This window comes from Saimiri boliviensis, chromosome 8, assembly GCF_048565385.1.
Source record: "Saimiri boliviensis isolate mSaiBol1 chromosome 8, mSaiBol1.pri, whole genome shotgun sequence".
NCBI lineage: Eukaryota > Metazoa > Chordata > Mammalia > Primates > Cebidae > Saimiri > Saimiri boliviensis.
The window spans coordinates 53,090,276-53,115,913 of record NC_133456.1 but is presented as its reverse complement, the minus strand read 5'-3'; the positions used below and the strand labels follow the sequence as shown (position 1 = coordinate 53,115,913).

General features: G+C 39.0%; 1 protein-coding gene across 15 annotated transcripts in view; it reads left to right on the top strand.

The window, feature by feature from the left end:
- Positions 1–319: 319 nt before the first annotated feature.
- Positions 320–25,638, top strand: part of CADPS (calcium dependent secretion activator) — a 473,986-nt gene continuing 448,667 nt past the window's right edge. For 9 of the 15 annotated variants that reach the window (XM_074404484.1, XM_074404480.1, XM_039477487.2 and 6 more), the window contains exon 1: positions 321–1,165. In XM_074404484.1, coding sequence (XP_074260585.1) covers positions 725–1,165 — 441 coding nt within the window. In that variant the 5' untranslated portion in view covers positions 321–724. Of the gene's footprint in view, positions 1,166–25,638 lie in introns of all 15 variants that reach the window. The other 6 variants (XM_074404483.1, XM_074404482.1, XM_074404481.1 and 3 more) reach the window with 1 other exon arrangement.

Here is a 25,638-nt window from a genome sequence, read left to right as displayed (position 1 = left end):
CCCGTATAAGATCTCACGGACTTCCTCCTCCTAAAAGAGACCTCTCGATTTAGCATCTCCAAACAGCCCGCTCGGCTGGATGCTGGATTTCTCCCTCCCCCAGGAACTTTTTGTCCGCGGGTGGGAAAGTGGGGTTGAGGCAATGAGAGCCAGAGATCAAGGGAAAAAAATTATCCAAGAAGAGGGTGGCAAGGCATTGGGGTCAGAAGTACTGAGGCTCTGAGGCTTTGGAGAGGCTCCGCGCTCTCCCCCCTCCAGCCCTCCGCTGCAGCCCTTTACGCCGCGGACACGGGAGAGTTAAGCCAATAAACACGTAAGCGCCGCTCCCTCCCCAATCGGCAAGATGCCTCTTCGGCTCTTGGCTGCATCGACAGCTTGCAACACTCGGCATCTTTTCTGGAGGCGCCTCCTTCAGCGGCCGCAGATGGCATCCGGCTGCGGGCTCGGGGCTCGCAATTGATTCTCCCCCTTGCCTGCCCACCTCGGGTCCACGGACGCACCTCTCCCTTCCCCTCCTCCCCTCGCGCTTCTGGGTCTGAGCCCAGCTCGCGACCGCCGGGCGGAGGATCAGTCGCGGCGGCCGAGGCTGAGCAGCAGCGCTCTCGCTCCCTGACCTGGGGAGAAGCGCCTACCCGCAAGAGCTGACCCCCGGCTGCCTCCAGCGCCCCCCACCTTTTGCACTCCAAGCCCGGGGCTCCAGAGACCCCGCTCCCCAGGCACCACTATGCTGGACCCTTCGTCCAGCGAAGAAGAATCAGATGAGATCGTGGAGGAGGAGAGCGGCAAGGAGGTGCTCGGCTCGGCCGCCCCCGGCGCGCGCCTGTCTCCCAGCCGTACCAGCGAGGGCTCGGCCGGCAGCGCCGGGCTAGGGGGCGGCGGCGCCGGCGCCGGAGCCGGGGTGGGCGCAGGCGGCGGCGGGGGCAGCGGCGCGAGCAGCGGCGGCGGGGCCGGGGGGCTGCAACCTAGCAGCCGCGCTGGCGGCGGCCGGCCCTCCAGCCCCAGCCCGTCGGTGGTGAGCGAGAAGGAGAAGGAAGAGTTGGAGCGGTTGCAGAAAGAGGAGGAGGAGAGGAAGAAGAGGCTGCAGCTGTATGTGTTCGTGATGCGCTGCATCGCCTACCCCTTTAACGCCAAGCAGCCCACCGACATGGCTCGCCGGCAGCAGAAGGTAGGTGCGCCTGGGAGGCCCCGGGAGCAGCACTGGGACGTCGCCTGGCGGGCGGGGCGAACAATGGGAGCTGGCGGCGCAGCTGGCGAGGAGGAGCAGGAGAGGTGGAGACCGCGCCCTGGGGAAAGGGCTACGAGGCCCCCTCCCAGCGGCCGGGCTCGCCCAGGCCCGGCCCAACCCAGCTTGGAGCGCGCCTGGGACCCGCGAGGGCCGCGGGGCGCAGTGCCGCGTGCCCGAGCCTCCCAGCCCCGGAGCGTTGGGGAGCGAGGCCGGCAGGTCCCGCTTTGTGGCCCGAGAGGCTCGGGGAGTGACTCTTAGCCCGTAGCGCCCAGAGAGGCCTTGCTCGCTAGCAGGGCTCCCTTCGCTCTCCAGCGGAGGGCGGCTGCGCTCAACTCCGGGCCCGCCCTCCTAGGCGTGCGTTAGGCGGGCGGGAACGCCGAGGTGGAGGGAGAAAAGCGTCTGGGAGCAGCGCTCCGCTCGTCAGGGGCAGGGAGCAACCGCAGAGGCAGGAGGGGGAAAGCAATCCCGGAAGGCGAAGCTTCCCGTGACTCTGCGAAGGGCACTCTCCTCTCTCTGCCCGGGTCAGCTGATCACCGACTAGCGTCGCCTAAGGGTCCTCGGGCACTGCTTTCTTATGGCTGGGGTTCTCTCCAGTCCCCCTGACCCTTCCTCACTGACCCCAGAGCAGGGGCACGCCCTCTGGTCCTTCCGAACGGGTCAGCCCCTCCGCCTTCCTCTCTTTGACCCTCTTATCCTCTTCCCAAGGTGACTTCGCCGCCACCTTCTGGCTCGCTTGGGTCCTCCAAGCCCTGCCACTGCTGCCTTGATAAAGTACAGCTGCAAAAAGCTTCGCAATTATAGGCATCAAAAGCTTTTTGTGTCTGAGGCTGGGGCAAGGCTGAGGCAGGCAGCCCTGGGCTGCCTTTGATGTTAAAAAAAAAAAAAAAAGGCCTATTTCTCTCAGCTGTTCGTTATCTAGAGAAAGGGATGGGGGTATTGTAAGATGAGGGGCAGTGGCAGGGAGTGGGGGCCGAAGAGAAGCAGTCAGGAACCCAGTTGGAGTGAGTTAGTAAAGAAAGTTAGCGTTCTGTTCTCTCTTTTAAATGAATTTGCAGCACTTGTGTGCTGTCAGAAAAGCCAATCAAGCCCCGCAGAGCGGCATTGTGAGCAGCCAACGCTAACTCCACCAAGATTGTGAGACTAGTGTCTTAAAATAGTGAAGTTTTCGGTTCTGCCATTTAAGACTAAATTACGTGTTGCTGTAGTCGCGTTAGGTTTTCCATATTTATCCACCCTTACCTTGAGTTAGCACAGATTTTTCTGTTTGGCTTACATGTGTACACACACCACCCAGCACCGATGATTTATTTCAGGCGTCAGAAGCTTGGCTATCAGGTTCATTACAAGATAAAACACATTTCCTGGGTGAGAGACAGGAGGTGGGTTAACACATGACTCCCCATCTCTGTCTGTGTGGCTCCTTGTTTTCTCAGTCCGTATTGTGGACTGCAATAGAGCAAAAGTATCAGAGCAGCAAAAGTTTCTGGGATGTTATTTTAAGGTTGGCTGTTGGGTCCCCAGGACCTAATATTTCACACTTCAGTTGGTATTCCTATTGTAGATGTGTCTTAATAGCTTGGGAACTTCAACCTCCAAAATCTCTCCCAGTAATAACAACACCAGCCAAAGATATCCCATTCCTTTGACAAAGAAAACTGTGACTTAAAGTTTTAGGGTGGAAGCGGGGGAATGTCTAGAGACGTTTATCAAAGTCTGTCTCTAGAGCTCTGTCCTTTAAATAGATGGTTAAGTCTGGAACTAGTATGAAGAAAGAAATCCCACAGACACACAGTTCTCCTAAACAGAACCTTCAGCCACCTTTAGAGATCATGAGGAGGCCAGATTTTTCTGATTTGCTTGTATGCTTTACCTGAATCCATTCAAAGCTGTGTTTTTGAGGGGCATGCTGGTTCCATTTTTTACACATGACCTTAACATCAGAGAGACTCCAGGACAGATTGATAACACTGGCATTTGGTCAAACTATTTTTAGTTATCACAGCAACCTGTTGCTAAATACATATCCCAATGAAGCTATCTCAGGGCTGTTGGCTATACTGGGAAGCTGAATTTACACACACACACACACACACACACACACACACACACATATATATATATATATATATATATATACATATATATAATATTCTTATACAAAAAACTTTTTTGTATAAGAATAAGAATGAAACAAAATATATTCTTACAAAAAAAATAAGCTTTTTCACTGCTATGTCTGTAAGTTTTTAATGCCTTTCTAGAAAAGTGTGTTTTGCTCCTTCAAGTAGAAAGCTTGGAACTCTGATTTTTAAAAAATAAGCAATCACTGAGATTAATTAAAAAGGTCTGCATATTCACGGTGACAAAGTTTAAAGCCAACAAATAGAGTTCATGAGCTAAAGTTAGTCTTGGAGAAAGATAAACTAGTTGTAAACTAAACATGAATTTGCAGTAGAATAGAAAAGGATGAACTAGAAAAAGTCAGAAAAAAATGTAGAGAAAGGGATAGGGTGACATGGAGGTCAGAGAGAGAAAACGAGGTCTATGAAAATTAATTGCTAAATTACGGAGAAAAGACCATATTGTACAGAGTATAGTGCACCGTATGAAACCAAATAGTCTATGTCACAATACCGACTACTACTTTTTAAAGTACGTACTATGTGCAAGTCACATATATCATTTTTAGAAGAATAGACTTTGTCTTTTTGAACAACTTTCAATTCACCAAAAAATTGATAAATAGTGCAGAGAGTTCCTATATACTCCATATCTAATTTCCCTTCTTAATAAAATAATATGGGACATAGGTTACAATTAACTAATATTGATACATTATGATTAACTGAAGTCTATAGTTTATCCAGATTTTATTAGTTTTTAGGCAAAGATTTTTTTTCTGTTCTTAAATCATTTTAAAACTCCCTAACAATGTACAAATTGCCATCATTTTTAGAAAACTGAGACTCAGAAATTTTGTAATTTGCCTAAAGCACCACATAGATGGGCAAAATATGACAATTGAAGTGTGGGGCATTCTGATTCCAAATCCTATTTTTTAAATATGAGATACTGGGCAGAAATATTCTAGGTTAAAAAGAGCTCTAGAATCTTAACATTTCAGGTATCTTTATTTACCCAGAGTTATTTCTCTGAATTGAGACAAGTCCTCCTTTCTTCCTCTGGACACCCATCAATTATAGTCACTGTGGGCAAAGTGGACACTTAGTTATAACTTCTTAAAAAATATGAAAGAGAGGGATGAGCTGTTAGCAGGTCGATTTGAACATTAGACTGTATCAGCCTTACTATGTCATTTAGTTTAAGCTGAAAGGAAGAAGATTTTCCTTTAGCTTAGAAGAACACTTTGGAAGGAAGAGAGGGAGACAGTACCATCATTTGGGTAATTTTGGTAATCACTTTGGTAATTACTTTGGTGTCGCTTTTACTGAGAAAAAGAGCATTCCAACAATCTTCCCAATTATAAGGGGACTTTAAGCAGACTATTTGAAAAAAAAAATTATCATTTAATGGTATATTATGTTACATGACTGTGAATCTAAATATAGCATGGTAGTAATTACAATTGATGACGAAAACAAAAATCTCCCCACCAGAATGTAACAATGTATGTTTTGGTAGAGCAGGTTTTTGCTGCTGCTGCTTCTTTTGTCAGAATGATAGAGTGAATACCTAGAAGTTGGCATGGCAAAGCTCTACCATATGTTTCTAAATTATGTAGTAACGGTGATGGGTGGCTACCTTGTGTGAACTAGCTACTTACAGTGAGGGAATGTAAAAGAAGGCACTGTTAGCAATTCATGTAATATTTAGATTGACATGACCATGTTTTAAATGAGGTAGGAATTTTTCAAATAGTCTAAAATGAGTGTTGTGTGTACATACGTAGGCATGTGTACATGTGTGTCTGTGTATGATGGGGGAAAAGGTTAATCCTTAAAACTGTCTGTTCTACAGCACTCCTATTTCATTCAAGAGGACAAATGTCTTGTAAGTTCAAGCTACTCATTTCCGTGTGATTCAGCTTATATCTTCCCATGAAATTATGGCTAATGTTGAGTCATAGCCATAGAAATTCTTTCTTTATTCATTTACTTGGCTTTATTTGGGCAAGACTCAAAAGAAATACGGTTCATAAAAATCAAGATCTAGTGCTGGCTAAATATGTGTGTGTGAAAGAGAGTGCAAGTATGTGTATGTTTTGAATCAGTAATAAAGTCATCTATACAGATATATTTTGAGGCACTCCATTTGCTCTATTCAAAATTCTTAAGGTTTGCTTTGTTAATGGGACATATGATTTGCATTCTAAAAAAAAAAAAATTACCTTTTGGGAGAACAAAGTGACTGTTAAACCAAGTTTTCTTCCAACGGAATTGTGTTTCTCTTCGTCAGAGGAAGAACTGAATTATTTGAATGGGCTTTTTGGCATTCCCCCTCCCCATTTTCCTTGGTGCAGTGGGAAGCCACTGTTAATGCTCCGATAGCAGCAGAGACTTTCTGAAGATGCAGAATACCGTAATGAGAGGTTCTTGCCTCATTACACACGTGCAATAGGCTTATGATTCCCTAAAACAGGACTGAAGGACAAAGAAAATTAAATGTTTCATTCATAAAGAATTGCACTGAGTAAAACGATAAAACTCAAATGATTAGGGATCTTCCCACTGCAAAAGCAAATTCAATACACAATAATAAGCTATCATATTGAAATATAACCAGTATTTGTGACTTGGGGCCAGGTGTCTATAAAACTTAAGCAGAAATGATGAGAGTTCTAACCTAGAACTAACTTCTAAATAAGTGACCAGTTACTCATTGCACTAAGCTCTCGCCGAGGCAAAAGGTACCTGTGATGTATGGTTCCTGAATCGGGGGAGCTTATTTCTAGTTTGCAAGATAGCATATGTGTATGTCAAATAAGCTGAATAAGAAAGTTTTAGTTGTAAGATGCTGATTAGAAGTACTAAATTGGGCAAGGGAGAAAGAATGGGAGAAGAATGCATGCACACAGAGGATTGGATATAATAGTAGAGAAAATCTTCATGGAGAAAATAGAGTAGGGTCAGGTCTTTAAAAATTAGTTTCATTTGAGTAAGCATAGGAATAGCAGGTATTCCAGTCTGGAGAACATGAGGTAGCAGAAATGTGGAAAAGAGTCACTGTTAGATGCTCCTAGTCCGATTCTGTTGGTTCTAAGTGACAGAAACCCAGTGTGAGTGGCTAAATCAAAAAAGAAAGAAAGAGGGTGAGTGACTTACTAGTGCATGTAAGTGAAGAGACTGGTACAGAAGTAACTGCAGGAATGGCTAGATCTGGGAGCCTAAATGATGAAAAAAGCTCGATGATGAAGGAAAGGATATACATATTTAGCATCCGTAATCCAAAAATGTAAAATCTAAAATGCTCCAAAATGAAACTTTTTGACCACGGCATGATGCTCAATTGAAATGTTCATTGAAGCACTTTGGATTTCAGATTTTTGGATTAGGGATGCTCAACCAGTATGATACAAATATTCTAAAATCCTTTAAAAGTCCAAAATCCAAAACACTTCTTCTCCCAAGCATTAAGGATAAGGGATACTGCACCTGTATTTTGAAACCTGTGTTTTAGCTCAAACCCTACCACCAGTGAATCACTGATTGTAGGTAAGTGTCTGGGATAATTTCTTAATCTCTCATGTGGAGAAGGGGATGGAGAAGCTCCAGATAATTTCTAATGTCCTCTCCAGATATAAGAGTTGATAGTTCTTTCTGGACAGTAAGATTACTTTTTACCAAGACTTACAAATTCATTCAAACTTGTGTTTGGTATGTTTTTCTTTACAAAGTAAGACAGTGTCTTCAAAGAATCCAAGATGGTTAGAAATGAAGTTAGATTTCATCCAACTGTCTAAATCTTCACTTAAGGTGAAATTTCAAAAGGTTGTAAGACTGCAGACTACATGAGACATTGTAAACCATGGACTATGGGCTGAAACTGATCCATAAATGTATTTTGTCTAAAAAGCACTTTTCAAATTTTGAATTAGTTCTCAACATTTAAAACTACCAAAATATTTCACATAAAAAATCTGGATTTCTGGCTTCTATTAGAAGTGGAAGATATGACAGCACTGGACCTGAGTTTTTATGGATTTGCAAAAAGCAATGAAACTAAGATTATCCAACCATCATTTAAATAATACAATGTTAATCACTTTTAACTAAATTGTACCATGATACCCATCCACCATATAAATCTGGATGGTAGGATACCAGCTCTCTGATTCTTGCCAACACCATCTCTTCTTACGCTTGCTTAATAAATATCAGTGGTCTGTCCCTGGCCCCTGTAAAGCATCTAAAGGAAGGATCTGAAATTTGGAACTCTGTGTTCCCTGTCCCTGGCAACTAGAGTAGTTTCCTTGTTAGTGTTAGATTTATAGTTTTTGCTGAATTGGAGGGCCAATGGTCAGAATTATTACTTTTTCATTTGTCTGTCTAAGCATGTGATATGGTTACATTTCTGTTTTTAATAGATGAGGGAAGGAGGGATGCATTGGCTCAATGCATTCAGCTAATGCATAGAGTCTAGCTCTTGCTATTGATATACTGATGGACAGTGAAGGACAGTGGTTAGGAGTATAGACTCTGAACTCAGAATGCCTGGATTTGCTTTCATGCTGTACCCCTAACTGGGTCTGTGATCTTAGTCAATTAACCTCTCTGAGCCTCAGTTTACTCATGAATGAAATGGAAATTGCAGTGGTACCTTAATGATTGGGTTCTTGTGAAAATCAATTGAGATAATATAGTAAAGCTGTTAGAACAATATCTGGAATGTGTTAAGTGCAATATAAGTGTTAGCTCTTGTGATTGCTAAGTTGATAGGTACAATGTTTTTATTTGAAAGGATTGAGCAAGTTAATATACATGAAGTACTGGCCATCACAAGCCTTATATTCATTATTGCTATTATGATTATCATCATGAAACAGTATGGAGGAGTTTGATGACCTAAAATGCAAGAATACCAGAAGGCAGTGGTTATGATTAGAGGATCGCCTATAGACTAGATGGGGTCCAGGGTATAATACATCTCTGTTCTTCCACTTTTGTTGAGACGTTTCACTTGCATTTCTTTGAACAAAAGACAGAGACCTATTTTTCTGGCTTCAAAATCTCACTTTGAACAAAAGCATCATGGATCGAATACCTAGGTGACATTTTAAATGGCCAATGCCAAGCACAGGGGCATGGGAAAATTTGGCATACGTTTATCAGAAGACTCAGATAAAGGGGTCTTGGGTCACTCAACTGGTAAATGATAGGATCTTCAGAGATCCTTATTTTCTTCATAGCCACTATGAGGAAAGCCACTATGCTTGCTATCATTGAACAGGTCGCCTGCCTTATTCAAGTCCTAATATTTTTGTCCTCCATCCAAAAAGCTCTTTCAAAAATGTTGGTTTATACTAATGATATTAATTATTACCATTAAAACTGAACTCATAAAATGCTTTTGTTTGTGTAGAGAGTAAATTCTAAGCATATATACATATAAATAATATGTTCAAAACTTTATATATCTAGCTAGAGTAAGACTCGCATAAGTAGGTAATATGCAGTAGAGAATAGAGGCTAAGATCTCCAACTCTGTAGACTATCAGTACCTGGTTCACATTCCTGGTCAGCTTTGTGACATGACTTTGTGACCCTAGGGACATTATCCATGTCTTCCTAGTTTCCTGATCTATAAAATAGGGGAAAATAATATCAAGCATTATAAGAGAAAAAACATGTAAGTTGTTTAAAATCTTTATTATGGGATACATGGCAAATATTATCAGTAACCATAAAAATAATATGCTTGCATTTTAGTTCACCGAAATTCTCCATATTATTTCAGACTAAAAAACCTTTGCTCATACTGTTATTGCAAAATGTCTTTCTCACCTTTCTTCACATGATTCACTCTTGTTCATCTTTTAATTATTGTAACTCAAGTGTTATCTCCTTTAGGAAACCTCACTGAAAGCTTTGTAGTAAGCTAAGTACTGCCATAACTCCTTAGTCAGACTCCCCTTTTACCTCCTATAGTTTATATTTAAATTACCCTTTTTAACTATGCCTATCACTAACTAGACTGTAAGATTCCCATCTCCCAAAACAGTATTTGACATGTGGTAGGTGTTCAGTAAGTGTTCAACTGTTGAGCCTTCACACTGATGCTTTATTTCCTAGAGAGTTTCTAAGGAGAGGAAATAAAGAAGTCTTAAATACAGTCACCTTTATTACAGAGACTTTATGTCTCTATAATTTTTACTTTTATAAAAGCTTCTCAGAGTGAACCAATTACCAATGGCTTCAAAATAAGTTATGTTATAGAAACTTGCTATCTATTACCTCTTAACTTTGCTTGTTAATACCAAAAAGTGATCAATTTCTAGATCCATTATAGAGAAAAGTCTTTATGAATCTCTTGCAATGGGTGAATGAATCCTAGCTGAAGTTGAATCACCAGTGTGTACTTAAGTGGTCAAACATTAAAATCAGCAGAAGCCAAAGTGAGAAGTAAATTTTCGCACTGGGTATGTGTTTTTTAGTAAGCTTCATTTGAGTTAGTGAAAATTAGGCTGTTTAGCAGCAATGTTGCCAAAGTTGTATCACAGAACCTGTAAGTTCTACATATTTAGGCATAAATAAATGTGCTAATTTTCTCTACTTTCATTCTCTTACAGAATTTTGGCATTAATTTCTATTATTTTATTGTAAACTGCCTAAAGTCTTTTATTTATACCTGAATTTAAGGTATAAATAAACAATAACTATAGAGCTATCACATATTGGATATGGTAATAAGTGTATGCTATGTATAAAATAGCAATAAAAAGCAAAACTGCTTCTTAGATGTGGACTTCTCTAATACATTTCACTAGTCAAAGAAAATTACTTTTGCTATGTTTTCCCTTTTATTTTAACAAGTGGGAAAAAGGTTTGAAAATAAATTCAATTACCAAGCCCTCTAGTGTTCCAATCTGCTGTCTACCATTCTAAAATTGAGAGATATGAGATAACGTATTGATGTCTTTTCAGCAGCCTATGGGAGGAAAATATCAACTCATGTTTAAAAGTAATTCTCAGAATTACTTTTGTGCAGTGAAAAAGTTCTGAGATACTTTGAAGTTAACTTTTTTAAAAAAATCCCTAGTGTTCCAGGAACACATTCTAAGTTGCAACCCCCTGGGAGCAGTAACACTTTCAAAAAGACAATGGGATTTTGGCAAACATGCCGAGTGGTCCAGAAAATCTATTATGCCACTTAAGAAAGCAAAGGGAAAACGTTGAAAATTCTTGCAATAATGATGCCTTCTGTTGCCCATGTAGACAAACAGCTTTTTGGTGTGGATGGTAGGCATAGAGTTGTTTAAGCAAATGAGTTGAAATATATCCTGAACATCTACATTGGCGATTTTTCTGACAAGTATAGCAACTGTTGTCTATAAGGCAGTGTGTCATAACATACTGTGTTCAAAACATTTCTTGGGGGTTCTTCCATATTCAAGTTTTGTTTGTTATACATCATCAGACAATGTTGTTTTGAGCCACTTCTATGTATAATAAACTCACTAGATCCTTTAGAGACAGTATATAAAGTCATTTTTGATGACCTTCCTGACCTCTAGGGACCTAGCAATCTGATTAGGAAGTTGAGATATACCTAAGTGGACTAATGCAAGGCAGGATGGTGGGGGAGGTGTCTGAATCTTAAATATTTGTGTTTCCTAGATTTCCATCTTTGGCTCTTGTTATGGGTTTATTATGTTCCTCCCAAATTTATATGTCAAATTCCTGACTCCCACTGCCTTGGAATGTGACTTTATTTGGAAGATTAAGATGAGGTCATTAGGGTGGGCTAAAATCCATTGTGACTGATGTCTTTGTAAAATTGGGAAATCTGGTCCCAGAGATATGCTCGCACAGAGAATGCCACATGAAACGGAAGACAGATTTGGGCGATGCTTCTACAGGCAAGGAACACCAAATATTACCAGCAAATTACCAGAAGCTAGGGGAGAGGCATGGAACAAATTCTTATAGTCTCACCAGGCACCTACTCTGATGATACCTTGATCACCACCTAGCCTCTTACAGTATCTGTTGCTCAAGCCACCCATTTGGTGATACTTGGTTATGGCAGTTCTAACAAACACAGCTCTCTTCCGTTCATACTGTCTCTCACAGAATGACTTTAGCTACTGATAACTCTACCCTTAAAATTTGCAAATCCGTTGTCTCCAGCATAGGCCTCTTGTCAGACTGCCAGACTTATACTTCGAGTCATTTGCATCAGTGCTGCTGAAGGTGTGGCCACAGACAGGTGCAGGTCAGTGAATGCTTTGTAAAGAATTTGGACTAGAATGTAAATCAACTCGTTACTTTCTTCTGCAAGGGAAGTCTTGCTATAAAATTTGTCAGCTGTATTGAGCAGTATGCATAGTAATTAAATTGATATAATTTCTGGTACAAGCACTTTATCTCAGTGAGGGTCAATAAGACGTAGGTCACAGCACAGGTCTGCAGAGCACACTTGGAGGATCATTGACCTCCATGGCATCTCCTTTCAATGTCCTCACACCAATCAATGATACAATTTTTCTTCTCACCTGATTCTTTCCCCCTCTATTTTCTAACTCAGTTAATGGCCTCCCAGTGGCACTGCCATATAACTGAGCTGGCCAAGGCAAAAATGTGCAGCTCACCTTAAAATCGTTATGATTGCTCATCCTCACCACCAAAAAATGCGTGTGTCCTGTTCATGTTCCTCCAGAGAAATTGTTGCTTTTCTCCTGCTCTTCATCTTCATCACTAAGGTCCTGCTTTGGGCCCACACGATTGTTTGTGTGGACTTTTGCAATAACTTCTCACTGTTCTCTCTGCCCCTTTTCTTGCCCATACTTGACCCAAAACTAGAGTGATATTTTTGAAACACAAATACAGTCATGGTCTTTCCTGGCTAAGAATTCTTCTGTAGTTTTTTGTTGCCTACACAGGATAAAATTGAAACTTACTTGCACAGCATAAGTGGATCTTCGCTCCCCATCCAGGCTTAACTACTGTGGTTTTCCTGCACACACTATTGGCTTCAGCCCATTAAGCTACTTATCATCCCTGTGCTGTTTATTGCTCTCTGTGCCTCAGTATCATGGCACTCCTGCTTGAAAAGCCCTCCCTATCTTGCCTTCCATTGCTTTCCTAGGCAGAAGGTGACACTCAGTTATAAAGTACAGGAATAAATAATGAGCATCCTTCACCCTGTGTAGTCACTGTTCTGTGTATTTATAAGCCTTATCTCATTTAATCTTTACAACAACCCTGTAAGATAGGTATGAATCAATCATCCCAATCCTGCAGAAGAAGAAACCAAGAGGCAAAGTAGATAAGAAACTTGTCTTAGGTCACATATCTAGTACATGGGTTGGGGCCAAGGCAGTCTGACTCCAGCCTTCACACTTAACCATGTGCTGTGTTAACTGCATTGGAGCATTCGGCACACCTACTTCAATGTATACCCGTTTCTTTTTCTTTCTCCTGACTCTGCAGAGATTATTTAGTCTCCCCAGGTGTCTGACACATGGTGTGTTCCTATAATAGGTTTTCAATAAATAGGTGATACATGAAATTCCTGATCGTTGGTTCATAACTATTCAGAATAGTAATATATATTCTTTACAATTTATAGCCTATCTGCTGAGATTGTCTCATTGCTTCATTAAAACAACACTTTGAGTATATATAAGACATGTTATAAATTCCTGTTTTGTAATAAGCAAAAGTGAGGTCCAGAGAAGTCCCACTGGTTGGAATGGGCTACAGGGCACCAAGCTGGGTCACTTAACTGCACCTAGGCTTCCTCCCATTGCACTTTCAGTCTTGGATTTACAATAAGAATGGCCTGGACCACTGTAGACTTTTTTAAAAATTGCATTATTTTACTTATCTTAATTTTCATTTATTTCAGAATTGTGAAAGTCATAGTAATTCACACTTTTAGAGGGTCCACCCGACCTCATAAAAAAATTAAATGTTACATTTCACATCTAATTGGTTATTATAGAAAAAAACTGAAATGTATGTTTTTCGATCTTGCTTTTGATGCTATTTGTCTATAAAATTTGTTTAATAAATGACTGTGATTTCTCAGGAATCATGGTGTATTCAGAGGAATCCCTGAAAAATTAAAAAAAAAACAAAAAACCTGGACCAGGCACAGTGCCTCACACCTGTAATCCCAGCACTTCGGAGGGCTGAGGCCTGCAGATCACAAGGTCATTGAAACCCCATCTCTACTAAAAACACAAAAATTAGCTGGGAGTGGTGATGTACGTCTGTAGTTGCAGCTACTCAATCCAGGAGGTGGAGGTGGCAGTTTGCTGAAATGGTGCCACTGCACTCCAGCCTGGGGACAGAGCAAGATTCCATCTCAAAAAAAAAAAAAAAAAAAAAAACCAACCCAGAAATAGAAATTCCATTTGACCCAGCAATCCCATTACTGGGTATATATCCAAAGGATTATAAATCATTCTACTATAAGGGCATATGCACACAAATGTTCATTGCAGCACTGTTTACAATAGCAAAGACCTGGAACCAACCCAAATGCCCATTGATGATAGACTGGGCAGGAAAAATGTGGCACATATACACCATGGAATATTACGCAGCCATCAAAAACGATGAGTAGGGACATGGATGAACCTGGAAATCATCATTCTCAGCAAAATGACACAAGAACAGAAAATCGAACACCGTATGTTCTCACTCATATGTGGGTGTTGAACAATGAGAATACATGGACACAGGGAGGGGAGCATCACACACTGGGGTCTGTTGGGGGGATATAGGGGAGAGACAGTGAGGGGTGGGGAGTTGGGGAGAGACTGCATGGGGAGAAATGCCAGATACAGGTGATGGGGAGGAAGGCAGCCAATCACACTGCCATGTGTGTGCCTATGCAACAATCTTGCATGGTTTTCACATGTACCCCAAAACCTAAAATGCAGTTAAAACAAAAAACAAAACAGACAAACTCCACTTCACCATTCCATTGTTTCCAATAGTATCAATATTTTTATGAGGACTGAATTTGGCAATTAATGGAGTCAACATATGTTTGGAAGTCACTCAATTAACTATTTAGATTTTTCATGTTTATTCCTACATTTTGAGGACTATATTCAGGATCTTGGAATTTTTTTTTTAGGGCCTTGGAGAATTCCAAGTTTCCAGTCTCCATGCCTCTGTTGCCTAGTGAATGAAATAGCTTTTGGCCAGGCTTGGTGGAAGAAGTGGTATTTGAACTAAGCCTCAAGCTGACTGAGAAGATCAAGTGATAGCAGTGTGATACATTTTGAGAGAAAGGAAGGATACTTTCAACTCTCTTTAGAGATGAGATAATGCAAAGCAAGTTTGAGGACATATGAACAGACAAACACTATTGTGTAAGATTCCAATATTGCACAGAAAATAAGAAGAAAGTTTGGTTCATGATGGCAGATGCTCCTCACCAAGTTAAGGGGATTGAGGAGTGGGGGCCTTCACATTTTAGGCAATGGAGAACTGCCAAAGAATTCTGAGAGGGACAACAACATGACCAATGTAGCATTTTAACAAGATTAAGTGAAGTGTGTGCAAGGTATGGGGAAAGGAGAGAAAAGAATATGAAAGTATTTACACTGTAAGAAAAGGTCATTAATTAGGCTTGAATGTTTTATCCAGAACAGATCAGTTTTAGAATTTTGTGAGATTTTTAGAAAATCTCAGAAAATCAATGCCTATATGTAGAAGTGTCTTGAATCAATAGTTTAAAGGTATTTCCTTACAGCAATTGTTGATCTTTGTCTTCATTTTATTGTTTTTGTCACAATGTGTGGGCTATGAATGTGTGTGTATGTGGTGTTGTTGGTTTTTTTTTTTTGTTTTTTTGTTTTTTGTTTTTTTTTTTTTTTTTACAAATTCTAAAAATGTGAAGCAAGGTGCCTGCCCTTTAAGTTATATTTAGTTGTGGCAACCGATATTCTGATATACCCCTGCAGGTGCAAAAACTCTTCTGCATAGCATTGTGAAGCACATAATGATACTTGGACAAAGCTCATAGGGTTGAACCTGGCATAATTCAGAAAATGTACATGTGATTCCATCTGGCTTCCAGCTGACCTAAAGGATCCAGATGGAGTTTAATCCAGCCCCAAGTAAGCGTGAGCCCCAGAATAAACCCAGGTTTATATCAAAACCCCATGGAAGGATAGAGGAGGAGGTCTGACTTCTGATGTTGCTTTGGAATCTGGGGAGAAAACTTTCAGTGTGTCCAACCACACTAAAATAGAATATTGGATTTTCCCTTCCCCCACATGATTTCATCCCTCAAACCAGCCTAAGTGTGCATAGGCACCCAGAGAATAGGATACATTCAAGCTCCCTGCCTTTTCTCTTTCCTCCCAAAGTGGAAAGAGTCTTAGTTAGTGGTAAGATTACAGAAAAGTCATTGGATGGACCACACGTAATGGTCAGAATTATTTGGATTAAATAGGAAGCATAAGATTCCCCATCATCTGTCTCTTCTTGCACATTCTTTGGTACCATCTTTTCTGTCTTTTATGTGTTATTAGAGATGGTAAGATTTGTATGTGGGCATAGGAGTTGAGAAAGGCTCCAGCCCATTCTTTGAAAATTCTAATACAGTTATTTTATAGTTGGCCCTTGACCAACATAGGTTTGAACTATGCAAGTCATAGGACTGAAAATAAAATATTAGCAGGATGTGAAACCCATGCATAGGGAGGGCTGACTTTTCCTATATGCGGGTTCCACAGGGCCAGTGGTGAGACGAGTATGTGCACATTTGGAGATTTTAGTATATGCCAGAATGGGGCGATACTGGAACCAATTCCCTGCAGATACTGAGAGATGATGGTGTTTTCCCTCTGTCATCATTGTGAGTATAGCTCTCTTAAGAGGATAGGAGATTTTGGTTTGCTCTAAGATTCAGATTGTCCTGGGTCACCAGGTCATTACATCAACTGAAAGGCTTCAGAACACCACACTGTTTACCAAAGAGTCACAGCCTGCTTCCTAGAGGAGGTTGTATTTGCAGCTGAGGAATAGGTAGGATTTGAACATGGGTAGGAAGGAGAACAGGTATGCTAGGGACAGCATGAGCGAAGACAGAAGCCAAGCAAAACTACAGTAAAGAGCACATAAAAGGCACAGGTTGGAAAGGTAAGTTAGAACCAGGTAGTGGTAAACAGTGAATGCTACTAGACTGTCAGTTGTCATTTATTTGCTAGGCAGTGGGGAGCGTTTGAAAATGATCTGTACCCCTGAGTAGCTCAAGCGGAAATAACGCTAAACCAAGGCAGAGGGCCCATCAAAGATAATGTAGACTTCTGCATGGTTGCCAAATAAAGGGTGATTGGCCTTGACCTTGTCTTAAGTAATGTGTTTCCCATAAGACACTTTGAGGTTGTACATTTTCTGAAGAATATTGTCAACACAAACCAATGTCTCATTTGCAAAGGACATGATTTGCTCCAGCATTTTTCCATGGCCAGATTAGAAACCACTCCCTATGAATTTTGACAAAAGCCCCACTTAATTTGTCAGCCTTCCTGTTTGCCTGGCAGTGGAGAAAAGAAAAGGATTTCTTTCTACTATCTTCTTTCCACAGGCAGCCTACGTACTGCTGTGTATTATGATTCAGCACTATAGACCTTCAAAGTGAACAGACACTGGATAAGATGTGCACTTGTTTCAATTAATCAGAAGCACATCTTCCCCCGAAGCAGCAGTTCTAAACAATTGTAGATTTGCCATTTAGTCCAAAGAGCTTTTCATAGTTTTCTTTCTAGGTGGAGAGCCCAAAGCTATCTTTCAGTCAATATTCAATTAGTAGTTGAGTCAAAAGGCCATGCTGAGCTCTAAAAGAGGGGCGTAATGTGTCACTTGTTCCTGCCTCCATTTGCTTGTGTGTGCAAAACAATCCATTACTTTTCACTAAAGAAATATAGGTCCGCTGCAGCATAAGTTAAATATTAGACCAAATTAATAATACGTGTTTACTTCCTTATGACCTGGCAATAAATAAATGATAGTGTTAGAATCACTGGAAAGGGAAAACCAAAATCAACATTATACATATTGTATATGCCCAAGTTTAGGGAGATTTATGATCCAGAACATTTTCCCTTTACCTAGTCTCAGCAAGAACTCTGTGCATTTCTGCTTTGTGTACTCATCCAAATGCTTTTATATAAAACTTTCTCTAATCACTATCCTTTGGCGTAGTCTTTTGTTTCCAGCACAATCTGTTATTCAATGTTGTCTGTGTCATTGAGCTGTGGTTTCAGAACAATAACAATTCACTCCTAAGATTTTTTTTAATCCAAACGTTTTCTACAAATATGATAGCAACAAAGGTATCTAGAATACAGTAATTTCTCTTTATTTACAAATTAACCTGCCCACCACAAACCAGATTTTTGAGGAAAATAGTGACATGAGACATTTAAGTTGGATGAAAATTTAAACTTGTTTCATAAACTTGAGCTCATATAAACAACATATATCATTTAAGTAACAGTGGATCAACTGCAGATTTACCCAGTGTGTTTAATCAGTATGAACAACCAATTGAAGTTCAAATGAAGGATTTGATTGTACATTTTCGGTGTAATATTTATATATCCCATTTTTAGAAGACACAATTGGTTAGCTAATTGTTATTCACTCCCCAATTCCAGACAGACTTGTAATTTTTTTTTTTCAGGTATGAAAAGGTATACCCCATTTCCAGCTTTAGAAGTAGATACTGCTGAGTTCAAACCCATCAACACACAGCACTATACTGGAATACAATTGCCTCGCAGGTGACTTAAGTTGACAGACCGAAGTGGAGGACTTGTATTCCATGCTTAGGAGAGAAGTTTTGCTCTGCCTCTCCTGATGCACTCTGTGGAAGGAAGCATGTACTGTAACTGGTCCTGGCAGCCATCTTAGAACCATGAGGAGACTCAGTTTAGGCTGAAGCCAAGGCTGAAGATAGTGAAGTTGCCGAGCTATGAAAATAACTTGAGTTCCTAATGACAATAGTAAGCTACGTACACCATTAAGCCAGATCTGAAGCCCACCTTTCACTGGGACTTCCAATAAAATAGTAAATTTTCTTGCCAGTTTGAGTTGTAGTTGTTTTTTTTTTTTTAATTTACAGCCAAAACTTGTTCACCTCTTGCTGTATTTCTCTTTAAAGCAGGAATTCTGGGATTTATTAGTCTTAGCTCTTTGTTTTGAATATTTATATTTAGATAAAATAAAAGTTTAATTCTATTTGTAGGAAGCAACTTCTTATTTCTTCCTAACTCTACACATCATTTAGTTAAAATTAAAAAACCAAAACTTAATTGATTAGATGTAAATCATGTTTTAGCACAAAATTAACTTTTATTATAACTAAAAAGATAAGCAAAATGAATTCATTAAAATACTCTGACTTAAATTTTACCATTTCTGTAAACAAAAAAATTTTATTACAGAAAAGTAAAATAATATGGAAATATATAAAATAGAAATTTAAAATAATCACCTAGCTTTACCTCCCAAAGACATCCATTATGTACATAGTATGTATTTATACATCTACATGGATATATAAAGATCAATATATATACTTTTATATAAAAAAATTCTATATATATTGTTTTGCAACCTGCTTTTTTGCACAGCATTATATATAGGAAATGTTTCCATGTCAGTAAATAAAAAGCTTTCTCTAATCATAAAGTCTTTAAATGACATTGTAGCAATCTATTTTATGAATGTAACATTATTTAACTGGTTGCATTGATTTTTCTCTTTTTTTTTTAACTATACATTCTGCAGTGAGCATCTTTGTGTACTTATCTTTCTACACTTCTCCAAGTATGTAGCTCCTTAATATAAAGAATCTGTACATTTAAAATGTTGTTACCAATTTCCAAAGCATCTGTAGAAATTTACCCTCCTACTAGTAGAGCATGAGTGAGTCTCATCTCCCAAGTTAAAAGTAGACATTATTTTCTGCTTTGCCAACTCAATGGGTTATTTTTTAAGTTCTATATTTGCATTTCCTTTATACATATTTATTGCCTCTTTATATTTTTTGTTTCACAAATTTGTTACATTCTATTCATTATCATGCTTATTTGTTTTAAGGGCTATTTTGGTGGTATTAACACTGTCGTATTTGTGCCATTTAAGTTTTGTCATTTGTGGTTGACCTCTTTTATGTTTGTTATGTTGTTTTGACATATTTACATTTAGCTGAACAGAATTTTTGAATGCAGTAAAATCTATCTACTTTTCCCCTTTATAATTTTTGGGTTTCATGCAGTGAAAGACCTTCTCTAGATTATAAAACTGCCCACACATATCTTCTACTACTTATGGTGTTTTATTTTTTTAACCTTTATATTTTTTATTCATTTGAAATTTGTATTGATGTAATGAATGACGTATGAATGACTTTTCAAATGACTGGCCAGTTGTTTATAAGCATCATAGTTTAACTCTGTTTACTCTCTAGTTGGGTTAAGTGCATAATGCAAATGTCAAATGCACTAAATTCTTATTAATATTTGAATTTATTTTTGAGCTCTGGGTAGAAAGCCATTGATCTAATTTTCTTTTCCTGCACCATAACTATGATGATTCCATCATTGTAGCTTTATGATAGTTTGGCTATATTGATAAAGTTCTTTTTGTTATACTTTTCAGAATATCCATGACTCTTCTTGCATTTTTTTATTCATTCATATATATATATATATATATATATATATATATATATATATAAAATTGCATTTTAGGTTTTGGGATACATGTGAAGAACATGCAAGATTGTTGCATAGGTACATACATGGCAATGTGGTTTGCTGCCTTCCTCCCCATCACCTATATCTGGCATTTCTCCTCATGTTATCCCTAATTTTTAATGATTTTGTTAGTTTTAAAATAAAAGATTGTTTGGATTTCACCTAAATTCCGTGGTATGTATAGATAAATGTAAAGAAAGGCTGATATCTTTATGACATTGAATCCCCCACCCAGGAACTAGGAATATCTCTAAATTAATTCAAAAGTTTTTTGTATACCTCAATTTATTTTTGTAATTTTAAACATATATGGTCTATACATTTATTGTTAAACTTATTCATAAGTAAATAGTAACATTTACTAGTTTATCTTCCTTCACTGACTCCGTGCATTAACCAAAGCTCTCTATGCCCTCTGCAAAATGTAGGAGCTCAGGGCTAATGGGCTACTCTCTAATACACCTGAATAATTCTGTTCCTATCAGCTGAGGTATATGCTAACCAAGAATAATTATATTTCCCAAGCCTGTTTTGGCTAGTTTCTGTTTCAGTTATTACTGAAATTCCATAATTAAATATTGTATAACTTAATGACATATTATTGTGAAAACAAAGAATAGTCTTTGTTTATATTTAAAAAGTTGATTACCTTGGGAAGATTCAATTATGTCTACAAATATTAAATTGCAGTTGGGCAAAACTACAGTAAAGTTTTTAGGGAAAACGTATAAAAGTCTAAAGGACTTTTTGACCATATTGCCTCATAAGCTTCTTAGTTTTTTTTCTCTTCTTTAAAGAAGTAAAAACAATCATAGCCAGATATGCTGTGTGTTAAGGAGGATATGAAACTTCAATCAGTGAACCCATGCATAAAGGCAAAGCTGGAATCCTATACCACCAAAATTGGCAAATAATTATAAATTATAAGCAAAACTAAACATTTGACACCTTATTTTTGTGATTATCTACTTCAGCTAAATGATTTTAAGTTAACCATAATTTTTAAAAATATTTGTTGCTTGGCATTCCAAATAGTTTTAAGCTATTCTTGGTGTTTCCTGATCATCATTTATAGTAAATGAAAATAATAACTTTGCTTTTTTTCTAATATATTTTTACCTTTTCTTCTAATTCCATTGGCTAATATCAACTTCTCTATTACTACTAATCATGGCATGATAACATAGTACACAAATTTTTAAAAATTTAAAATCAGGATAATTTTATTATAGATATTTTTAAAAATTATCAGAGCTTATGTCTAGTGAAAATCAAGGATGTCTTAAGAGAGGGGAGTCTAACTTCCATGCTGAGATATGTTTTTTGTTTTGAATAGGGCTCATTCTAAGTAACTCATTTTAGGCCAAGCACGGTGGCTCATGCCTGTAATCCCAGCACTTTGGGAGGCCGAAATGGGTGGATAGCCAGAGGTCAGGAGTTCCAGACCAGCCTGGGCAACATGGTAAAATGGTGAAACCCCATCTCTACTAAAATTAAAAAAAAAAAAAAATTAGCCAGGCACACCTGTAGTCCCAGCTACTCAGGAGGCTGAGGTATAAGAATCACTTGCACCCAGGTGGTGGAGGTTACACTGAGCCAAGATCACACTATTGTACTCCAGCATGGATGACAGAGCAAGACTCTGTTTCCAAAAATAAATAAATAACACATCTCAGACTAAAAGATTGAATATGTATTGAATAAATATGTCCATGTTTGAGTCTTTGAGATAAAAATACATAAAAAGAAAAGCCAATTTAAAAAAAAGTTTAGAAAACTAGCCTCCATCTCTATTTTAATTTTACTGTTTGCCTTTTTAAATAAAGAACTTATCATGCACAAACAGGAAATATTTTTCAGGCTCAATGCAGATGCTTTATATTGGGAAGAGATCAGAAAAATGGAACTTCTTGTTACTTATGACTACACAATCCCAGCCAACCAAAAGATAACATGCAATCTTTTGAACCTAGATTTTTCACTACCCAGTGATATTCTCACCCATATCACATAGGAAAGCAAGTGTAAAGACCTTAAGATAACCATTAGTACCTTTCTCATTGGAATATGGAGATATTCCTTGACAGTAGAGAATACCCAATCCTATAGTCGTTTCCCAATATTGTATTTGTTTTTAATAAGAATGTCTTCCTTCAGAGAAGTGTGATTGAAGCTTAAAATTACACTCTTTATATTTGAAACTACAGAGCAAAATTCACTGCACCAAAAAAGATGAATCTTCCTGCCACCGATACATTGATTGCTTGCCATGACCTTCACAAGGCAAAACTATGAAAGGAATGCATAAAGAGAAAGTTACTGTTTTAATAGGGAGGTTTGTAATTTTAGTCTATCAATTCCAGCCACAAAGATTCTCTCTCAATTTATGTAATTTAGGAAGTGTTAAACTTGAGTTGGAGTTAATGACAAGCAAATAAGTTTATCTGAGGTGACATTTCTGCATTTTAGTTCATTCCAAATACTTTTTTGTAATGGCCTTGAAAATGCTTTCATGCAGGGAATGGAGCAGCAGTAGGTTGAGCACAAAATGACACCAATATGAGAGAATTTAATCTTTCTTTTTACTTATTTTATCATGTATTTTTTTTTTAATTTTACTCATTTTAATGAGATAGGCTCTCACTTTGTCGCCCAGGCTGGAGTGTTGTGGAAAGATCACAGCTCACTGGAGCCTTGACCTCCCAGCCTCAAGCGATCCTCCCACCTCTGCCCCTCCCAAGTAACTGGAACTACAGGCATGCACCACCACACCTGGCTAAGTTGTGTATTTTTTTTGTAGAGACAGCATTTTTACCGTGTTTCAAAGACTGGTCTCAAACTCCTGGGTTCAAGTGATCTGCCTGCCTCAGGCTCCCAAAGGGCTGGGATTACAAGTACAGGCATGAGCCACCGTGCCTAGCTGTCATGTATGTTTTAGAATGTTTTAGATGCTTTCTTTCCTTTTTTTTTTTTTTTTTTTTTTTTTTTGAGACGGAGTTTTGCCTTGTTGACCAGGCTGGAGTGCAATAGGGTGATCTCAGTTCACTGCAACTCTGTCTCCCATGTTCAGGTGATTCTCCTGCCTCAGCCTCCCGAACAGCTGGGATTACAGGCAGCTGCCACCACACCCAGCTAAATTTTTGTATGTTTAGCAGAGATGGGACTTCACCATGTTGACCAGGCTGGTATTGAACTCCTGGCCTCAGGTGATTCACCCACCTCAGCCTCCCAGAATGCTAGGCTTACAGGCATGAGCCACCATGACCAGCCCTAGAGGCTTTCTCATAAGAATATCACTATATTCTTGGCCATAAGCCATAACTAATGAAAACAATGTGATTGAGTATGATGCAACTAATTCTGACTTGACCTGGTAGAATTATACTTTATATTTTAGAAGTTCTTTCTTTTTCTTTTCTTCTTTCAGAAAGGCATGATAAAAGTGGCTTTGATCACAGTGGTATTTTCCTGTTTATCCTACTGTTCATTTAGGAATTCAGCTCATTTCCTTATACAAAATTAATATGTCAAGTGCAAGATAAAGCATTTGAACCACTGCTTAGATGTGCTTTCTCGGGCCTATAGCTCATTTGCATCTCACTGGAGAATTGGCAAACAGGTGCCAGAAGATGTTATTAGTCTAGTATCTTTCAAACATTTTTTAAAATGAAGGTATAATTGAATATTGGAAATAACAGTAACATAGCTGTGATCTGAGTTATTTTATGTTTGTAGTTATTCATTCAATGCTACATAGACATGTAAATAAATAACTCAGATATGAATGTCGAGTGAAAAATGTCAGACGAAAAAGGCAAATAAAGGTGGTTCATGGCCTTTAGAAACTCCTGGAGGGAGGTGGCTTCTGAGCTGAGTCCTGATAATGTTCATGGAATTTTTAAAAGTGGAAATTATGAATCAGCTTCAACAAAGTCATGAAAGTGGAGTTAGGTGTCAGGAAATTCAGAGTAAACTGGGGGCCAGCTGGACCAGATTTTTTTTTTTTTTTTGAGATGGAGTTTCGCTCTTGTTACCCAGGCTGGAGTGCAATGGCGCAATATCGGCTCACCGCAACCTCCGCCTCCTGGGTTCAGGCAATTCTCCTGCCTCAGCCTCCTGAGTAGCTGGGATTACAGGCACGCGCCACCATGCCCAGCTAACTTTTTGCATTTTTAGTAGAGACGGGGTTTCACCATGTTGACCAAGATGGTCTCGATCTCTCGACCTTGTGATCCACCCGCCTCGGCCTCCCAAAGTTTATTTATTTATTTATTTATTTATTTATTTTTATAAGTCTCTCTGGTGCAGATGAAAAGATTTTTAAAAGGGGACCAAGTAAAGGAGGAACTGTTAACAATCTCATAATGGGGCCATTATGAATTGAACTTGACTCCAGGCAAAGGAAAATGAAAGAAGAGATGGATGCAAAAGTAATCTTGAAGGAGATGATGATGGGATCTTGTAACTGGAGGTGGTGGGCAGGAACATTCTGGCATATTAAAATGCAAAGTTTATTATCTTGGGTGGATAAGTAAAAAAAGTCAAATTATTAACAAAGTTATCAAAAACTACTAAGGTCCTGTCAAAAGGACTTAGGCAGCTACTAGAATAGGCTCTCACTATCCAAAGAGGGGACAGACAATTTGAGCATTAGTAAGGATAACTAACGGGGTTTAAAACACATCAAATATATTGAAATCCAAATGTTTTTAATACTAACTAAAAGACCCATCTCCAACCAGATGCAATGGCTCACACCTCTAATGCCAGCACTTTGCGAGGTCGAGGCAGGTGAATCACCTGAGGTCAGGAGTTTGAGATCAGCCTGACCAGCATGACGAAACCCTGTCTCTACTAAAAATAGAAAAATTAGCCAGCATGGTGTCGGGCACCTGTAATCCCAGCTACTCGGGAGGCTGAGGCAAAAGCATTGCTTGAATCCATGAGGTGGAGGTTGCAGTGAGCCAAGACTGGGCCACTGCACTCCAGTCTAGGTGAAAGAGCAAGACTCCATCTCAAAAAAAAAAAAAAAAAAAAAAAATCTCTTTGGTCACTTTTGGAGTGTGGTAGAAAGCTAACATATTTTGCAAATTGATTATTAATCAATGGAAAGAATCAAGCATTTATCCTTTATTTCCTCATGATTGTACTTCAGACCAACCCGGTAAAGGGAAGTTTCTCCTTGTAAAACTACTTCAAGTAACAAATGAAGAACAAATGATAGAATTGGAATATTACCATTTGCAAGTCCTAAAGAATGAATAGATCTAGGTAATGATTGTGATCACTGACATCATAAAAAGAGAAATAACTAAACATTATACACCTATGCATTATACATGAAAGCACAACACATTGCTTATGGAGTAGTCTTCCCAGAAAATTGAACTGGAATTTCATCACTTATTGTTAGTCTGTTCTCACACTGCTATAAAGAACTACCTAAAACTGGGTAAGTTATTTTAAAAAGAGGCTGAATTGACTCAGTTCCACATGTTGTACA